Below are 17,794 nucleotides of genomic sequence, written 5' to 3' on the forward strand. Positions count from 1 at the left end.
AATCAGTCCAGCAGGGGGCAGCGTTGACCCCACCATCCTGCTGGCAGGAGATACCTACCCAGTAGGCATTCAGTAAATGCTTGAAGAAGGGAGAGAATGAGGAGATGATCCATCCAAATCAGCCTCACCATCTCCCCTTTCTGACCTTTCAGGGCCAGCACTGGGGTGCAGCCTGGGATCAGAGGTCAGCATGGAGCTGGGACAGGATGACCGCCCCTCACCCATTCAGACAAAGGGAGATTGAGAGGAAGCTTCTGGGGAGTGAGAGCACCCCCAGGGGTCAGGTTAGGTGACCTCAAACCCCCAGCTCCCAGTGGCCCCATCCAGGACCCTGTTTCTCATTAGGAGCCTTCTAGCCTCCCCCAGCCAGCACCCCAACTTGAAACATGCCTCCCTGTACTTAATTCATTACGTGCAGGGTGGGAGGCCCAGCAGGCGGGGGTTATTTTTCCCCTGAGCTCAGACATTCCTTGCTTTATTATTCTCCACGTTTCAAAGCAGCTGTCGCCTCCCCCGACCGCCCCCAGCCCGAAGCTCAGAGTCCAGAAGGGGCCTCTCCAGGGCTCAGAACACCAGAGGTTCCCACCTCTGGTGGGAGCTCAGAACACTTCCAGCCCGCACCAGAGGGAAACTGAGGCCCAGAGAAGAAGCCCCAGGGCAACCTGCAGGGACCTCCCTCTCCCATAACACCGCCTTCCTTGTCCGGAAACACCCCCTCCCGGCCACCTTCCACACAGGTGATCTCAGGGCCCCCTACACTGCAGAGCCAGCCCTTGCCTTCCAGCTCCAGGAGCAGGTGCTGGGATAGTCTTCAGGGCCCTAAAAAACTGAGTGCCGGGACTTCCCTGGTGGCGCAGTGGATAAGACTCCATGCTCCCAATGCAGGGGGCCCGTGTTCGATCCCTGGTTGGGGAACTAGATCCCACACGTATGCCGCAACTAAGTCCTCATTCTGCAACTAAAAAAAAAAAAGATCCCTCATGCTGCAACGAAGATCCTGCATGTGGCAAGTAAGACCTGCAGGAAGGGAGGGAGAAAGAAAGAAAACACTGGGGTGCTTTAAAAAGAAAAAAAAGATTTCTATTAAGAAAAACCCTAAACACCCCTGAACCCCCACTGGCTCAGCAGCCTTACAGAGGGCAAGGCCCATCATGGAACAAGGGATCAACCTAGAAAATAGCAGGGCTGGGGTCAGCCTAGTGGATCACAGAGGATTCAGGTTGGGGGAAAAACAGTTCTAAGGACCCAGTTTCTGAGGACTAGAGACGCCTGGACAGGTTTTGGCCCTACGTCAGAGAGCTGCCTGCCTGGCCAAGCTGCCTCAACAGGGGGTGAGCTCCCTGTTTCTGGGGGTGTTCAAGCAAGCAGCAGCTCATCAGTCTTACCCTGGAAAAGACGTTGGCCCAGGTATCTGAGGTCCCTTCCTGCCCAACTTTGAGGTCAGAGTCGGGCTGGCAGGCACAGTACCCACTCCAGATGAACGGAATTAGGTGCGCCTCCCTGTTCACTCAGGTCTGAAGTCACAGGCACGACACAAGGACAGGAGACCTGGGAGCTGGGCCAGGGCCAGAGCAGGACCCGGCCAAAGTGTTTTCTTCGTGAGTTCACTACAAGCTCCTGGCACCTGGGAAGTGCTGGGAGCACAATAGATGTGTGATCACTGTGTACTGATGAGTTAAATGGGCCCTACTAGAGTTAGGAGAGGAAGGCAGCCTGCAGCGTTCAGGGCCTCCACCTAGGAGAGGGACTCTGACCACAGAGGAAACTGAGGCAGGAGCCCAGGCAGGGCAGGCAACCTGGGCGTACTGGGAAATGAATTTCAAGGTCATTCTTGGCACTCTGTAACCATTTTGCCCCTGCTGACCCTATAGCCAGGCCTGTCCACCCTGAGTATGGGGCTTGACGGATGGATCCTTAGGTGCCCAGGAGGGTAGGAATCACTCCGTGATGTGGCCCTGGAGCCACAGCAAGCCTGGGGGCCCAGGGCCTGCCCACACCTCCAGCTCTACTCTCCAGACCAACCCCAGGGACCCCCTTACTACAAGGAAGGCACCCTCTGGGGGATGGACTACACAGAACCTGAGCCCCTGAGAGAGGGGGCAGCTTGCTACTAGCTGGCCCGAGCTGTCTCCACCTGCAGCTGTGGGATCTGGGTGTGTTACCCTCTTGGGGGCCCCCAGCCCAGGCCGTGCAGAGGAACCCCCTGGTACTCCTGGGATGTGCCCAGCTTCCCTTCTTATCCGTCAGCCCTGAGCACGGTTTCTCTTCACAAAAGCTAGAAGCCATTCAGTGTTTGCCTTCCTGCCCAGCAGCCACCATCCCACGCCATGTGCTGCAGCAAGGAATGAAAGGTCACTGCCACTGGCTTCCCACAAGAGGTGCACACAGGTATGGGCATCCAGCAATCTGGGGACACCTGGAATCTCAGGGTCCCAGACACTCCAACGAAGGGAGCTGAGGCATCTTCACTCATGTGCCCCACCCCCAAGCTCATCTGCACTGCCCCTGCCACGTCTCCACTCACCACTCCATCCCAACTGGTAGGGCCAGGCCTCTGTTAGTCATCATGGTGGAGCACAGTCGGCACCTGATTCAGACGAGCCTTGAGCCTGGAAAGGACCTGCCCCATTAAGGGTCTCTATCCAGGGATTTGGGGAGATTTTCACTGCAACAAACTGTGCAATCGCCTCAGAACTTAAAAATGGACTTGTAAGGCCTTATTTTGCCAAGTAAAGACAAGGAAAACAACTGCCACCAGCTATCATCACCATTGTTTTATGAACAAAATAATATTCTTAAGGCAAAAAAAATAAAAATAAAGTAAGGCAGGATGCAGTCCCTGAATAAAAACAGCCAGGCCTTGAAGATGCACAAATTGAGCTTCATGGAAAACACGCAACATGGGCCTTATTCTTCTCCCATGAAAATTGTCTTGGATGTTGTCACACGTTGGGCCCTGGAGCCTGAGGACACCCGAGTGCTTCCAGTCTCCAGCAGAGCAAGAATCCCTCCTGCAGCCTTCCTGACTGGAGTTGGTTCCCCCCTGCTTGCACACCCCTTGGGACAGGGTGCTCACTGTCTCTCCAAGTTAGCTTGGGAGCTAGGGATGGCATCCTAAGCACCTTTAAGTGGCTTCCAAGCAAGCCTACTATGCGAGAGAGACGAAGAAGGGAGTGAGATGCACAAGGCACTGATGGGAGGGAAGACAGACCTCCAGACCCAGGGCATAGGAGCGGTGGGGAAAACGGGTGCTCGTGTTCGACTGGACCAAAGTATAAAAATTAGGAAGTTGGCAAAGATCTGAGACTTCCCAGGGAGCACTGTCTTCCCCATCTCTGGAGTTCCAGAGTCTTCCACTGCCTCACTCCATTCCCCAGCCCTCCAGAAAGGCTCTGACACACCCGTTCTCATTCTCACCAAGGCCTCAGTAGATGTGCAAAGCACCCGGACCCACAGGCCAAAGAAGAGAGTGGAGATTGGAAGAAAATGGTGGAACCTCAGGTGTCCACAGCCAGGCTGGGGAGGAGTGGCAGGCAGGCGCCCTTCCCAGCCCTGACCTTCTAGGCCCTTCCCCATCCAAGGGGACCTGGGCCCTGGCTGCTGAGACTAGAGGGGCCTGTTGGGCGGGCGACCCTGGAGAGCCTCGTGTACACACATACACTCTACATTCCAGCTGTGCTCTGTCAGCGTTTGGGCAAACCAGCATTGTGTGGCTTTGGGAGGGCAGGAACACATAACCCCCAAACTTGGACAAGGGCGGACCTGGGGCTGGTTGGAAGGGGAACCCCAGGGAGGCTCTTCTGTGCTGGGTCACCGGGTTCAAGGTCTAGGGTCTTCCTGCTGTTCCCTGAGGTACCTGGGTTCCCTGGGGTGTGGCTGGCCCTGTACCCAGGCAGGCTCGCCCTAGCCCCCTCCCCTAAACCCTCCTTACCTCCCAAGGCCTCGGAAACAACAGCCCAGCACTCCGGCCTGGCACGCCCCCAAGCACCCCTTATGCAGCATGAGGACTGCCTCACACCACTGCCCAGTTTCTGTTGCCCCTCCTCCCTCCCACCTCATCTTCACACCCCCTCTGATTTTGTGCACGCCACTGCTTGGACCCATTTAGTCTCCCCGCCCCTCCCCACATTCTCTTAAGATCTTTATCCACAGTCTGTCAGCCCCTGTGCCACTGAGCGCTTTGAGCCCCACAGTCCAGGGCCTCATCCCTACAGTTTGATTTCCTTCCTTCTTGTGACCTGCTTAAGGATTTCCTCCAATATTTGATTTCTTCAGACCCTGCCTGACTTCATTCTGCCTTGACTTGAATTTCTGGCCTTCTTGTCCCCCGACTCAGTGCTACCTAATCCATGTCCCAGTGGTGACCCCAGGATCTCTGCAGATGGCAGGCATCTGGAGAGAAGATGCAGGCTGTGGCAGGGAGCCGTGCAGAGACACCAGAGCAGAGGAGGGATGGTTGGTCCTGGGGTTGTGAGGCTGAACTCTGCCCCTGGCCCCCTAGCCCCCTGCCTGCCGCACTGACCCTCTGGTTCAGCCTGGACCAGGACTGGAGAGGTAAATGTTCCTGACACCTTACAGAGACCTCAGAGATGAGGCCTCGGGCCAGATGGGGGAAGTAAGGCATAGAGAGACCCCAGACCAGACTCCAGCCTTATGGGGCACGTGACCTGGCACCTGAGGCATGGAGGGGACCAGGCTGACATGAGGGCAAACCCTTTGCCACACCCACCCCTTTCCACCGGCCGCAGGGACATAGGCTGGACCACCCTGCTTGAAGGGGGAGCTGGGACCAGTGTTTATGCAACTGTGGGGAGGCCACAGCCTGGCTGGCAGTGCTGCCCGCCCAACACAAGCACTGACTCAGCAGAGCCCCCCAGCACGTACACACTCAGACATGCACACAAACAGACACAGACACACACACAGAGGTAAACATACATGTGCACGTGCACAGACAAATGGACACCGGCATTCGCTGGTATACAGACACACACTCACAGACACAAGTACACAGGCAAACTTGTGCATGTATGCACACACAGACACAGGGACACACAGAAATGCACACACATTTCACCCAGCCAAGGTAGGTGGGAGGCTCCTGAGTGAGGAGAAGCCCCACCCCTGCAGCTGAGTTCTACCCTCTAGGCCCCTCCACTCTGACACTCACACCCACAGCCCGTGACCCAAGCCCACACATGGTCAGCACAGCCACATATAACAGGCAAAATGCCCCAGAGTGGCATCACGGCCATGACTGGGACAGAGACACATTCTAAGTGGAGTAGAGCCCCAACAAGGGGGACCAAACAGCCCCAGGCAGAGCTCAACAGACACAACAGCCCCAGCTCTGCCCGCGCCAGCCCCCCACAGCCTGTCCACGCCCAGTCCACACTTGAAGACTGGCAGGTGGGAGCTGCAGAGGGTCTCGGGGGATGTGTGGGATACTCCCTTCCACTGCCAGGCCAAGCCGAGTAGGGTGGTAGCTCCCAGGAACTAGGGGAGCCTGCAAGAAGGAGGGTGTGTTTGGGGGAGGGCTGGGGGCACTGCAGGACCATCTGGAAACCAGAGGAGGGGGCAGGCTTTCTTGCGAGAGCAGGACACATACTCCCTGGGATCCCAGATACATGGAAACTTGGAGGCAGGACCACTTCTTGCCTGGGGATGGCTGAGAACAGGTGTGATCCCTGCCTACAAGACTCAGCCAAGGGTAGAGAGAAAAAGCTGGGACCACTCAGTCCCATGTGGATCCTGGAGACTTTTGAAGGGGAACTCAGCCGTTCCTGGGCTTGGTGTCCAAGAGCAAGGTGGCTGGGCGGGCAGGAGCTGGGGCCTGCCCAGAAGGATATTGGCCAGTCTCTCTGCCCTGACTGGGGCCAAAGGGAGACCCTGCTCTCCTCTGTGGGGGTCCGCGGCCACCAATTGGCCAGGGAGGCTAGCCAGAGTCCAACAAAGTCAAACATGCACAAGCAGACACCCTTACTAGCAGAGGCCACTGCAGCAAGTCCACTAGCGCCTCCATTCCCTGCCCTACCAGCCAGCCAGACTATGCACCATGAAAGGGCAGACCACGGTCCCTCACTCCCACGCCACACCAGATCTGGGGCTGGAGTGGACTGTGTTTAGATAAGGAAAGGAAGAAGAAAAAGCCTCAAAATCTGCCCAGAATGTTGCTGAGAGTGTCTTAAAAAATGACCTGGAATCTGATCACTTCTCACCATTTCCACTGGACCACACATGCATCTTCTTCTCTCTCCTGGACCCTCCTACCTGCGGTCCCTGCTTCCGCTCACGTGCCCCAGTCTATTCTCCACATAGCAGCCAAAGTGATGCTGATAAAACCTCTCCCCAGAGCACACACCAAAGCCCTTCCCACGGCCCAAGGACCCTCCACCACATCCTGTCGCCTCCCCACCGCACTCTCTGCTCCCGTCTCTGCTGGAATGTCTTTGCTCTGATGCCCTCATGGTTCCCTGGAGCAGATGCGGAAGTATTGCCCCACACAAATGTTCCAGCCTGCCTCTGGGGCCCTGCCCTAACCAGCGAAGGTGGGAGCTGGTAGATAAATAGTCTGGTTTCCTCATGCCCTCAGTGAGACACCACCACCATCTCCTGGAGGTCCCCAGTGGGGCTGAGCCCCCGTTGCCCACTGGGTCTTCTGCTCCCATGCACCCTAAGGACTTCCTTCCCTGCCCAGCTGCTCTCCCGTGCTCCCTGGGGCCACCTCCCAGGGACACTACTTACATTCAGGTCCTTGTCTCAGCTCTGCTTCTGGGGAAGTCCAGCCTAAGACACTCCATCTCGCCTCTCTTTTTTGTGTTTATCTTTCACAACGATTCCCCATTCCTCCCTCCCCACAACCCCCAGCAACCACCATTCTACTCTCTGCCTCTATGAATTTGACCACTCTAGGAAACTCGTTTGAGTGGAATCATATTGCATTTGCCCTTCTATGTCTGGCTTATTTCACTTAGCATAATATCCTCAAAGTTCATCCATGCTGTACCAGGTGTCAGAATTTCTTTCCTTTTTAAGTCAGAATAATATTCCATTGTATGTATAGACCACATTTTGTTTATCCATTCACCTGTTGATGGCCACTTGGGTTGTTTCCACCTTTCAGCTATTGTGCATAATGCTGCTATGAACATGAGTTTACAAATATCTCTTCAAGTCCCTGCTTTCAATTCTTTTGGATATATACTCAGAAGTGGAATTTCTGGGTCATATGGTGATAATGTTTTCAATTTTTTGAGGACTTTCCATACTTTTTCCACAGCAGCTGCACCATTTTTCATTCCCACCCACAGTGCCCAAGGGATCCAATTTCTCTACCTTCTCGCCAACCCTTGTTATTTTCTGTTTTCTGCATAATAACCATCCTAATGGGTGTGAAGTGGTATCTCATCGTGGTTTCGATTTGCATTTCCCTAATTAGTGACATTGAGCATCTTTCACGTGCTTATTGGCCATTTGTCTATCTTCTTTAAAGAAATGTCTATTCGGGCTTCCCTGGTGGCGCCGTGGTTGAGAGTCCGCCTGCCGATGCAGGGGACACGGGTTCGTGCCCCGGTCTGGGAAGATCCCACATGCCGCGGAGCGGCTGGGCCCGTGAGCCATGGCCGCTGAGCCTGCGCATCCGGAGCCTGTGCTCCGCAACGGGAGAGGCCACAACAGTGAGAGGCCCGCGTACAACAACAACAACAACAACAAAAAAGAAATGTCTATTCAAGTCCTTTGCCCATTTTTGAATTGGGCTGTTCGTTTTGTTGTTGTTGTAGGAACCCTTTATATATTCAGGATATTATCTCTCCTGTTTTCAATTTTTGCCCAGCCATTGCCTTCTCAGATACTCACTGACCTCATTATTTAACATGTCATTTGCCTCCCAACACACACACACACACACACACACACACACACACACTGCACACAGACTGCACAGCCCCTCCCCTACTCTGGGCCCCTCCCCAGCCTTTATCACTGGTTGACACACTTTATGGCTTTGGTGATTTGTCAGCTTTGTATGAGTGCCACAAGGGTGAAGGGTTTGGCTGCTTCCTCCACTGCAGTGTTCCCAGGGCCTAAAGAGTCTGGCACACAGTAGGTGCTCCATAAATGCTGAAAGGATGAAAGGAAGGGAAACAGACTCCTGCATACACACTCACAGCCCCTCACAGACTCTCACATACACTGCCACCACTCCTCCCACACATACGCGCACACGTACTCTCACACTCACAGCCCTGCCATGCTCGCCGCACCACACAAACGCCCTGAGGCAGCCTGATCCGTGCAAGCCTCAAACCCGCTCTCATACACCCACACACTCATCTCACAAGCAGATGCATTCACATCCAAATGCACCCTAGCAGGGCTGCCCTGACCTCCTGAGTCCTCCTGGCCTGCAAGCTGTTTCCTACCCTGTGTGGCCCGCTCCACACTCTGGGCCCTTGATCTCTCCACAACCCTTATCTCTAGGGCCCCCAAGACTCTCTACAGGGCATTGCTCTTCCTCCCCTTCAAACCAGAGTGGATGACCTCCTCCAGGAAGCCTCCCCTCACCCTCCCCACTGAGCTCCGAAAGGAGGGGAGGGCCTGGCCCCAGAGCAGGGTGTGACAGTGGGGCTGGCATTTGCAAGGGTGTGTGCATCTCCTCCTGTCATTGCAGGGGTTGTGCACTTGTCTTCTGCTGAGACGCCCAGGGCTGAGAAACCACTGGTGGACCCCGGATTCTCGCCTCTGACCTAGAGCCACAACACAGGCAGAGAGACCGGAGTCGGGCAGGGGTCTCAGGCCTCTTCGGCTCTGACAGCCTGGGGACAGTGAGTCAGGCAAAGCCATTCTCTGCTCTGGGCCTCAGTTTCCCCACCTGTGACATGGGTGGCTCTGGGCCAGTGCCCTTCAGTTCCCTGATTGCTGGTTGTGGAGTGAGACAGCTCAGACGGCGCTCTCAGGCACCAAGTGGCAACCCTGTGTTAGAGGCCAGAGCATGGCTACTGTCTCCAGAAGCGGGGCAGGGCACCCAGTCCTTGTCCAGCTCAGCCCAGTGTCCTGGTGGGCAGGCTCAGAGGGTTTGGCACACCAGATGGGACAGTTTTGATGTGGTGAGCAAGGAGGCAAGATTTCAAAGTGATTCCTCTCGTTTTGTCCAGGGCTCACCGTGTGTGGCTCATAGATTTTTATAAAAGTCAACCAAAGGGCCACAGAGAAGAGAGAAGGAAGGAAGGAGGAAAGGAAGGAAGGAACGAACGAACAAATGAATGAACGAATGGAGGGAGGGAGGGAGGGAGGGAGGGAGGGAGGAAGGAAGGAAGGAAGAAGAGAAAGAAGGGAGGAAGGAAGCAAGGGAGGGAGGAGAGAGGAAAGAAAGAAGGAAAGAAGCCATTTATTCATGAGGCCCAAGGGCCGGGGACAGAGATGCAGTCACAGGCAAGTGCAGCCTGATGGGGAGACATGACAGCCCCGCAGAGCTGTGCAGAGAGAGCCTGTGCAGGAGTCTCAATGTGCTCCCCTCCGTCCCACAGAATGCAGGCCACTGGTGTCAGCAACTCGAGTGGAAGAAGAGCTGTCCCCAGCACGGCCTCCCCTGGGCTCCCTGAGAGCAAAGGCGGTCACAGGTTACAGTGGAGAGGTGCAAGCAAGGCTGCGGGATGTCAGCTGAGAACTGGAATTGGTGGAGTTGGGGAGGTGGCAACAGGGGATCTGGATGACAGAGGCAGGAGGGGGACAATAGGGCTGAAATCAGCAGAGGTGGCAAAGGTGGTAGCAGGTTTGGAAGGGAGGGTGGGAGGTCTCACCTGGGGCAAGAGGTTCAGCTGGACATGATGTGCTTGACAAATGCTGAAAAGAAGGAAAGAGTGAGCAGCAGGGCTTCGGCCCTGGGTAGCCAAAGGTGGCGACCTAGGATCCTAATGCCCCGCTCCCGCCAGCAGTCTCCCTGCCCTGCTGAGTTTACCTTTGTAGTTGATGCAGCCATTGGAGTCCTCTTGCCCAGCCATCAACTTCTCCACCTCATCTTCTGTCAGCCTCTCACCTGGCAGGAGTGGAAAGCTGAGTCAGCACTGTTGAGGTGTGAAGGGTGGGGGGCCCCCTGAGCCCCGCTGGATGGTGGGTGTGCCTCTCCAGTATTCCCATACCTCATATTGGTACACACAAGACCTGGGCTGTCACCCTTATTTCTGAAACCAGAAGAATCAGTGACAAGTCAAAAAGGGCAAGGCCTGGGGTGCAGGCCTGGCACTCTCTCCGAGCCTGGGCTCTGTCCGTAACAGTGCCATCTTGCTGTTCAGGCCACCAGCACACACTGTCCCCTGTCCTCAATAGGCTGGTGGGACTCCCTCCGTCAGGAGTAGGCCAGGTCCCCCATCTCCCTGGAAGCAGTCCCTCAGGGCAGCCCTTCAAGGCTAGAGGAAGGACGCATAAGATAGAGCTGGGGACCTTAGGGGATGACCATGGAGGGTACCAAGAGACACCACCACTGTTCCCCAGACAAGTGTGGCACTTTCCCGCCTCTGTGCTTTTGTATGTGCTGTGTTGCTTCCCCCACTGGAATGCCCACTGCAGTTTCCCTCACACCTCCTAGCCCCCAGTCACACACACACACACACACACACACACACACACACACACACACACAAAACCCCACAGACCAGCACAGGGCTGAGCACACAGTAGGCACTCAGTAAATGTCTGATGCAGGAAAAGTTCACTTTGCACAGACACAATTGGTGCTCAATGAACATTTGCTGTAGGAAATCTTCTCTTTGAGAAAGGAACGCTCCTGCCAGCCAGGCACCTGACAGCGGGGGGTCAAGAGGCAGGTACAATACCTCCTTGGCTCTGGAATTTGACCTTGAGGCAATGAGCACAAGGACTGGATTGATCCCCCTGGACGTACCGCCCTGCCCCACACTGTCCCCAGAGCTGTTCCTATTCCCCTCCAGTTCTGTAAGCTGCACCAGCTGGCTTTCTTTATTCCCCACCTGAATTTCTAAATTCCCCACATTTCCGTCTCCTGCCATCGAGGCACCTTGACTGCATCACCCTCCATTTCACAAGTGAGAAACAGGCCCGGTGGGTGACAGAGTGGTTTCCCCTGGATGCCCCAGGAAGGAGAGAGTGGGGTGGGGAGGAGGCTGCCCTCACCCAGCGTGGCCAGCACGTGGCGGAGCTCGGCGCCCATGACCGTGCCATTGCCCTCCTTGTCGAAGACCCGCAACCCCTCCACAAAGTCCTCGAAGGTGCCCGTGTCCTTGTTCTTGGAGATGTGCTGGAGCATGGGCAGGAACGTGTCGAAGTCCATCATCTTGGAGTTAAGCTCTGGGGAGAGATGCCCAAGCACCAGGCTCTGAGGGGAGATGGGCGTCCCCCCCGCTGTGTCTGGCAATGAGGAGCTGTTGCCCTCACCCAGCTCCCAATGCACTCTACACCACTTTGTCATTTACAAAGCACTCCACCATCACAAGGCACTTTACAGTCAACTGAGAAATGCATTATTTACATCGTCCTTTGCTGTTCACAAGGACAGTGGCACGACAGTGGGCTCTGACTAGCACCTCTGCTCTTCTTTGGGGGAACAGTTCTCGCTAGCGTCTCTCTATTTTTCTTATCAACCCTGCTCTCCCCACACCTGTGATTGGTCGAGAGCAGCTGGGCCGATCAGAGACCTTCTCTGGGACTTCTGCACCTGTGGCGAGGGCTTGGGTCTCACTCCTCCTTGGGGCAAAGCAGGCAACCCTCTCTGGCCACGGTGGTGAGGGAAGCTGACCCTGCCCCACAGAGGGATGCCCAGGAGGCCAGGAAGGACAGGGAGAGCATATGGGATGCTGAGGCCAGACACAGCCTGGCCTGCCCTCACACCTGCTACTGAAGCTAGTTCGCGCCGTTGTCAGTCCCCTACGACCAGGAGGCCTGGCAAATAGGCATGGGGCCAGATGGTATAGGAACCACCACTGCTCGTCACCTTGTCAGCATCACCTGAGACTGGCCTCAAGGTCCTCCTCCAGACAATGGGAGGATGTTAGGAGAATGCACAGCAGGGGAGTTCCCGTGTTGTCCCACCAGCGATGGCAGCCCACCCTGGGGGTCTCCCCTGGGACTGGCCCTAATGGGGACACATCTCAGGCCGGGCGTACCAACCTTCCTGCTTCGGCTTCCCTAGGACTCGGAGCACCTCGGCCTGTGTAGGGTTCTGGCCCAGCGCCCGCAGGACATCCCCACACTGCCCATACGTGATCTTCATCTCACACTTGGGTGTGCGGTCGTACAGCATGAAGGCTTCCTTGAACTCTGCCGGGAGAGGGCGTGAGCTGCGGACACTTCTAGAGTCAGCCCCCCTGACTTGCCCCACACTGCAGGGGAGGACTCTCAGCCTGGGGGACCCGGGCCCCAACCCTGCAGCCCCTGGCTCAAAACCCCCACTCACCTTCAATCTGCTCCGGTGTAAACTCGATCTGAAAGGAGACCCCCAAAGATTCTGAGTGTCTGGTTCAGAGGATGGGGCCAGGCGTCCTCCTGGTGCCTCCGTGCCCAGACCTGGCCTCAACCCCTCAGCTGCCCCAACCCGTCCACATTCCAGGATTCCAGCTTCCACTGCCCAGGACCTCCTGCAGTCCACCTTGACTCCCTCCTGCCTCCTTACCCCTCCCGCCATCCCACCTGAGGACCTTGGGTCTGCAAGTGCCCAGACCCTGACACCAGGTAGGCCTCATCAGGGGAAGTGGTGAGGAGGGAGGCCTGGTGCCCTGAATCCCCAGCCCAGGGTGGGCCTTACCTGAGGCCCCTGGTCCTGGACAGACGTGCCTGAAGCACAGACTGGCTTTGCCAGCTCTGCCAGGCCTGGGGCCCAGTGGGTAGACTGTCCACATAAGTGAGATGGGAGGCCTCATCTCACCAGGGCAGGGGCGGGAGGAGGAAAGGCGAGGGGGCAGGCCGGAGAGCCCTGTCACCATGAGAACATATTTGCAGGAGGGGGTGTGTGTGCGATGTGCATGTGCGTTCGCACACCTGTGTGTGCATCTGTTTGCATGTGTCTGCCCCCCACAGAGCCCTCAAGGCTGGGCACTTTCACTCACGTGGTCCTGCCTACACCTGAGTCTTACACAGTCCCGTCCATAAGCGCAGGGCAGCCCCCAAGCGTGGCACAGCAGGGGGCCAGGGCCCAGCGGTTGTGTTTGCTGAGGCCACATCAGGGCCACCTGAGGTCAGGAGGCCTCCTGGGACCCGGTTTCCCCCTCCTCACTTGGATACCACGTCTATTTTTATCACTGCAGTCACTCGCCCCAAGGTCAAGGTCGCACAAGGGAAAGGAGCTTGGGGGAGGGGGACTTGACTGGCGCCTCTCCCACTGCTGCTCCCTTGGAGTCCCCTCCACCAACCTCAGTAGTGCACACCAGTGCAGAGGGGGATCCTGCCCCTGTCACCCTGCTGGGTTGTCCCTCCCAACCCTCTGGCTTAACCCTGTGTTGGGAAGACCACGTTGTTGTTCCTGGCCCCGCCGAGAGCTCTCTCCACCAAGAAGCCTGCTGAGATTACGGGCCCTGGGCCCCTGGCACAGCTTTCTGCAGGGGTCACAGGAGAGGCCTCACTACTTCCTCTGCTCAGAGGGGAGTCTGTGCAGCCTCGGATCCGGTGAGACCACACAATGCCACCTTGGGCCCTAGGGTTGTCTGACCCTCACCAGGGGGCCTGTGGGACACAAACCTGGGGTCTGGGGATGGTCAGGAGTCAGAGTCAACTCCACGGAGCACTTGCCATGAGTGGTTCCCAACAGCCTGTGAGGAGGACTTATTGTCCCATTTTATAGCTGAGGAAACTAAGCCTTAGAGCAGTGATGGGAATGGAGCAGAGTTGGGATTTGAGCCCGTGTATTGAGGGACAAGGTAGGTGCCTCCAGGAAGGGCTCAGGAATGGAGATGGACCTGTGCAGATGGGCTGCAGGTCTCGCTGGGGACCGTGAAGGGCTGGGAGGGCTCCATGGGGCCCCTCAGCCAGCAGCCAGGGCAGCAGTGGCCAGTGGCCAGCCGAGAACAGGCAACGGGCAGGACATGGGTACGTGCCACTATGCAGATGCCGCAGGTGGGAGTCATGGCTCGTTCTCCAGGTTTAGACTCTGAGAAAGGCTTTCAAGCCAAGCCGGGGAAGGGCTCCTGGGGCCACTGGTCACAGTTCCAAGACCAGCTTCCTCCATGACCTACCCAGACTGGCTCAGTATCGCCAGCTCAAAGCTGAGGCCCCACCAGCTCTGGGGCTCAGGGACCTTGGCAGGGGTGAGTGTGACCCAGACTGGGCAGGAGCCCTGCTTCCCTTTACTCCCCACCCTGTCCACCCTGGGGAACTTGGTATGGACTTAAGACCCCACAGCTGGACAAGAAAGATCCCTGCCTGGCTGCGGGGGTGAGGGGCACAGGCAGGTCCAGGATTCCCCAAGGATGTGAGGTCCAGGGAAAAGGACAAGGGAGAGTCAGTTTCCAACCACCAAAAAGATAGTCCCTTCACCAGCACTGGGGGAGTCCTGCCTGATGTCTGACCACCCTCCCTCCTGCTGCAGCCCACCTGATGCCTGAAGCTTCCAGCTTCAGTTCAGTACTCACTTTCTGGAGCCTGGTCTTCCACGGGGTAGATCCACTCTGGGATTCACTGACCTACCCTGCCCTTCCCACGGAAACCCAGCTCCCACACCCACCTTGACCTTGGAGGCATCGAACTCAGGTTCCTTGGGGGGCTCTGGTACAGGTGCAGGTGCAGGTGCAGGTGTGGGAGCTGGAGCTGCCTTGGCGCCTGCCTTGGCGTCATCCTTCTTGGGCTCTGGCTTTTTGGGAGCCATGGAGGTTGTAAGCAGAGAGGGACGTGGAGAGAAGGAAGCAGAGAGCCGGGTAGGTGAGCCTTCCCGTAACCAGCCTTTATCCTGCCTGGACACCTCATGACCCCAGCCCCACCCCTGCAGGGCACAATGGGGACAGAGCCATAAAAGGACATTGGCTAGGCTCAGGGGCTATTTTGGGGCCTGGGGGGGCATTGTTCAGTCTCAGGAATGGGTGGGGGAGAGGGAGGGCTCTTCATTCCTCCCAATCACCTGTTGGGAAGAGAGCGGGGGAGGGGAGGACAGAGGTCGGTGCTCAGCCCACACACACACCCTCAAAAGCACACGCACACACGCAGGGGCCCTGCTGCCCCTCAGCAGGTCAATAAACTGAAAGGGTGCAGAAGGTTGCACCGAGCATGTGTTGTGTGTTGTGTTGGGGGCAGGAGGACTGGGCACCCCTTGAGTTAAACTTCCCATCTGTGCATCGAATTCCCATGTGTCTGTGCCCGTGTGTCTACACGGAGGGGGAGAGGGAGGTCTGCGTGTGTCCATGTGTGTTGTCTCCGTTTGGCTGGGTGTTTGTATGCAGAGGGGGTCTGTGTCCACGTGGGGGATGACCTACTCCAGTCCGCGGGTGCTGCTTCTGTGTGTTTGTGTCTGGGTGTTTATCACGCCTGCATGAGTGTCTGGTCGTGGCTCGCAGGCAGCTGCAGCCCATCTCTGAGAACACCCTAAATGGCAGTAGGATGGGGTCTGCTCCCTCGAGGGCGGTCACCCAGACTAGTTCAACAGCCAAGCAGCCTCCACAGCCTCCCGCATCAGCACCTGCCTGACCCTGAGGTCGGTTTCTTGGTTTCACCCTCACTTCCTATTGCCCCTCTTCCACAGCTCCCTGCGACCCACTTTCCCCACACACCCCAGGGCCTGCTCCCCGCCAGACCCTTGCACACACTGCACCCTCTGCCTTTGCCCCTCTGCTTGCAGCATTCAAGGCTCGGCCGCACAGCACCCTCCTCCAGGAAGCTGTTTCCACTGCCCCATGTTGCCCTCTGCTGACACTTTTGGTGGGGTCCTGAGAGGGTCTGCCTCTCTGAAGGACCCCAGGGCACTGGAAGAGGTTTGCCTCCCAGGTGCCCAGTCTAGGGTACACCCCCCCCCAGTTCCTACCCACAATGCCACCCCAGAAGGCAGTGACAGAGGGCAGCCTGGCTGGTCTACCATTTCAGGAGCTGGGGGGAGGAGGGAAGGCTGAGGTGGCGTAAGGCCCTTCCAGGCACAGAACTCGGAGAGTGGGGACATCTTGCAAACACATTGGCCTCCATTCCTTGCCCAGTGTCTGTGCCGGGGGGTGGGAAGGAGGTGTTCCCTATTATTTTTAAATGCCTGGAGCCTTTGATAGAAACTTCAGAGGCATTGCCCCCTCTCCTGGCCCCCGGGGATTTCCCAGGTGTAGGGAGGCACCGTGGGTGGAGCCTGAGGTGAAGATTCACTTGGGCCTCTACCTGGATGCCCCCAACGTCCCCCTGCTGAGCCCAGGTCCTTCTCATCCTGTCACTCAGCCTCATGGTGAGGGGAACAGCAGTCCAGGGACAGGGCTGGGTCCCCTCCTAGCTGGAACACAGGACATTCCTCCCCTCATCTGGAGGGCAGAACACCCCACATCTGGAAATCTGACAACATCCGGCGCTGGGGGAGAGGCAAGTTTTTCACTTTTCTTCCAGATGTTTGGCAAGAGTATTAAGAAAGAAAGGGGTGGAGGAGGATCCTCAGAGACCAGCCAGAAATACCACAAGAGGAGAAGGCAGACAGAGGGGGACACAGACAGAGAGACCTCTGGGCGGCCCCATCACCCAGACCTGCTGACCCTTAGGACAACTGACTCTGGACACCCTCGAGGGCTCCCACCAGCCACAGGCACAGCCAACAAGACACCACCCAATCCCCTTTCACTCATCATGGGGGAAACCGAGGCCCAGAGCCTTGGACATCCACAGGGGTGCCCAGAACACCGATCTCACTGTTGCATCCACACACAATTGCTATCCCTTGGAAACCACTCAGCATCAGTGGGAACAGGAGTAGATGAGTGACATGGGCCTCCTGAGGCTTGGTTCCCAGGTTTGCAGACTCATGCAGCCTGCTACAGCCACACAGAGCCATCTTCCTCTGCTTGGTGAGGGGGTGTCTTGGTCCTCTTCCCTCGAGCACAGGGCAGATATGGTCCTATAGTGGGGACGCCGTGTACAGAGCCATCCTCCACTCCCTCCCCAGGGCTCAGATGGGCCTTTGACTGTCCGAGCTCTGGCTCCTGGGAGCAGCAGTGCCCTAGGCTCACCCCACAGGGCCACTCTCAACCCATAACTAATGCCTAGACCCCAGCAGGGACTCTGCAAGGATCACCCCCCTTGACTGCCAGCAACATGCCTGCCGAGGACAGGAGGAAATTAAGGGGTGGGCAGGTGGGCAGGCAGGTGAACAGGAGAGGGGACTTAGTGACAGGGAGAGGCAGGCACTGGGTAGCAAAGACAAGCCACACAAGGCTTGGCACTCACCTCTCTCTCCCAGGTCCCAGCCTGGGCTCCATGCCCCTTGGGAATGACAGCCCAGCAGACAAGATCCTGGCAGAGCCTGCGGGGAGAGACAGGGGTCTGGATCCCTCTTCTTTGACTCCCCCAGCTCCATTGTCTGAGTTGTGGCCCAGTCTGATGCAGACAGCACATCCCAGAGCCCTCTCTGGGGGCAGCAACCTTACCTCCCCCTCCCCCACCTGAGGAAACTGTGGGCCCTGACTTCTGAGGAGCCCATGAACAGAGGCAGGAGACCCCTGGCCACACTGGCCTCCTTCTTTGTTCTTTCTAGCCCCCATGCCTTTGCAGAGGCTTTCCTCCCTCTGGTGCCCCTGTCTGGGACCCTGGCCATGGCTTGTTCCTTGTCACCTCTAGGTCTCAGTGAGATGTCACCTCCTACGAGAAGCCTCCTCAGACTACC

The 17,794-nt window shown here is 57.1% G+C and overlaps 1 protein-coding gene across 2 annotated transcripts; it reads right to left on the reverse strand.

Annotated features, from left to right (window-relative positions):
• Positions 1–2,658: 2,658 nt before the first annotated feature.
• On the reverse strand, positions 2,659–14,827 carry MYL3 (myosin light chain 3). Of its 2 annotated transcripts, none has more exons than XM_029243069.1 (7): positions 14,687–14,827; positions 12,428–12,455; positions 12,142–12,291; positions 11,149–11,322; positions 9,959–10,036; positions 9,801–9,843; positions 2,659–3,148 (listed from the first exon to the last, which is right to left on the reverse strand). In XM_029243069.1, the coding sequence occupies exons 1-6, from the start codon at positions 14,825–14,827 to the stop codon at positions 9,815–9,817; spliced, it is 600 nt and encodes a 199-aa protein (XP_029098902.1). In that variant the 3' UTR covers positions 2,659–3,148; positions 9,801–9,814. The 2 variants fall into 2 exon arrangements, with proteins under 2 accessions (XP_029098902.1, XP_029098901.1); XM_029243068.1 differs by lacking the exon at positions 2,659–3,148 and adding an exon at positions 9,374–9,598.
• Between the last annotated feature and the right edge of the window lie 2,967 nt (positions 14,828–17,794).

This window comes from Monodon monoceros, unplaced genomic scaffold (genome assembly GCF_005190385.1).
Source record: "Monodon monoceros isolate NGI ecotype Baffin Bay Population unplaced genomic scaffold, NGI_Narwhal_1 Super_Scaffold_3, whole genome shotgun sequence".
NCBI classification, from domain to species: Eukaryota; Metazoa; Chordata; class Mammalia; order Artiodactyla; family Monodontidae; genus Monodon; species Monodon monoceros.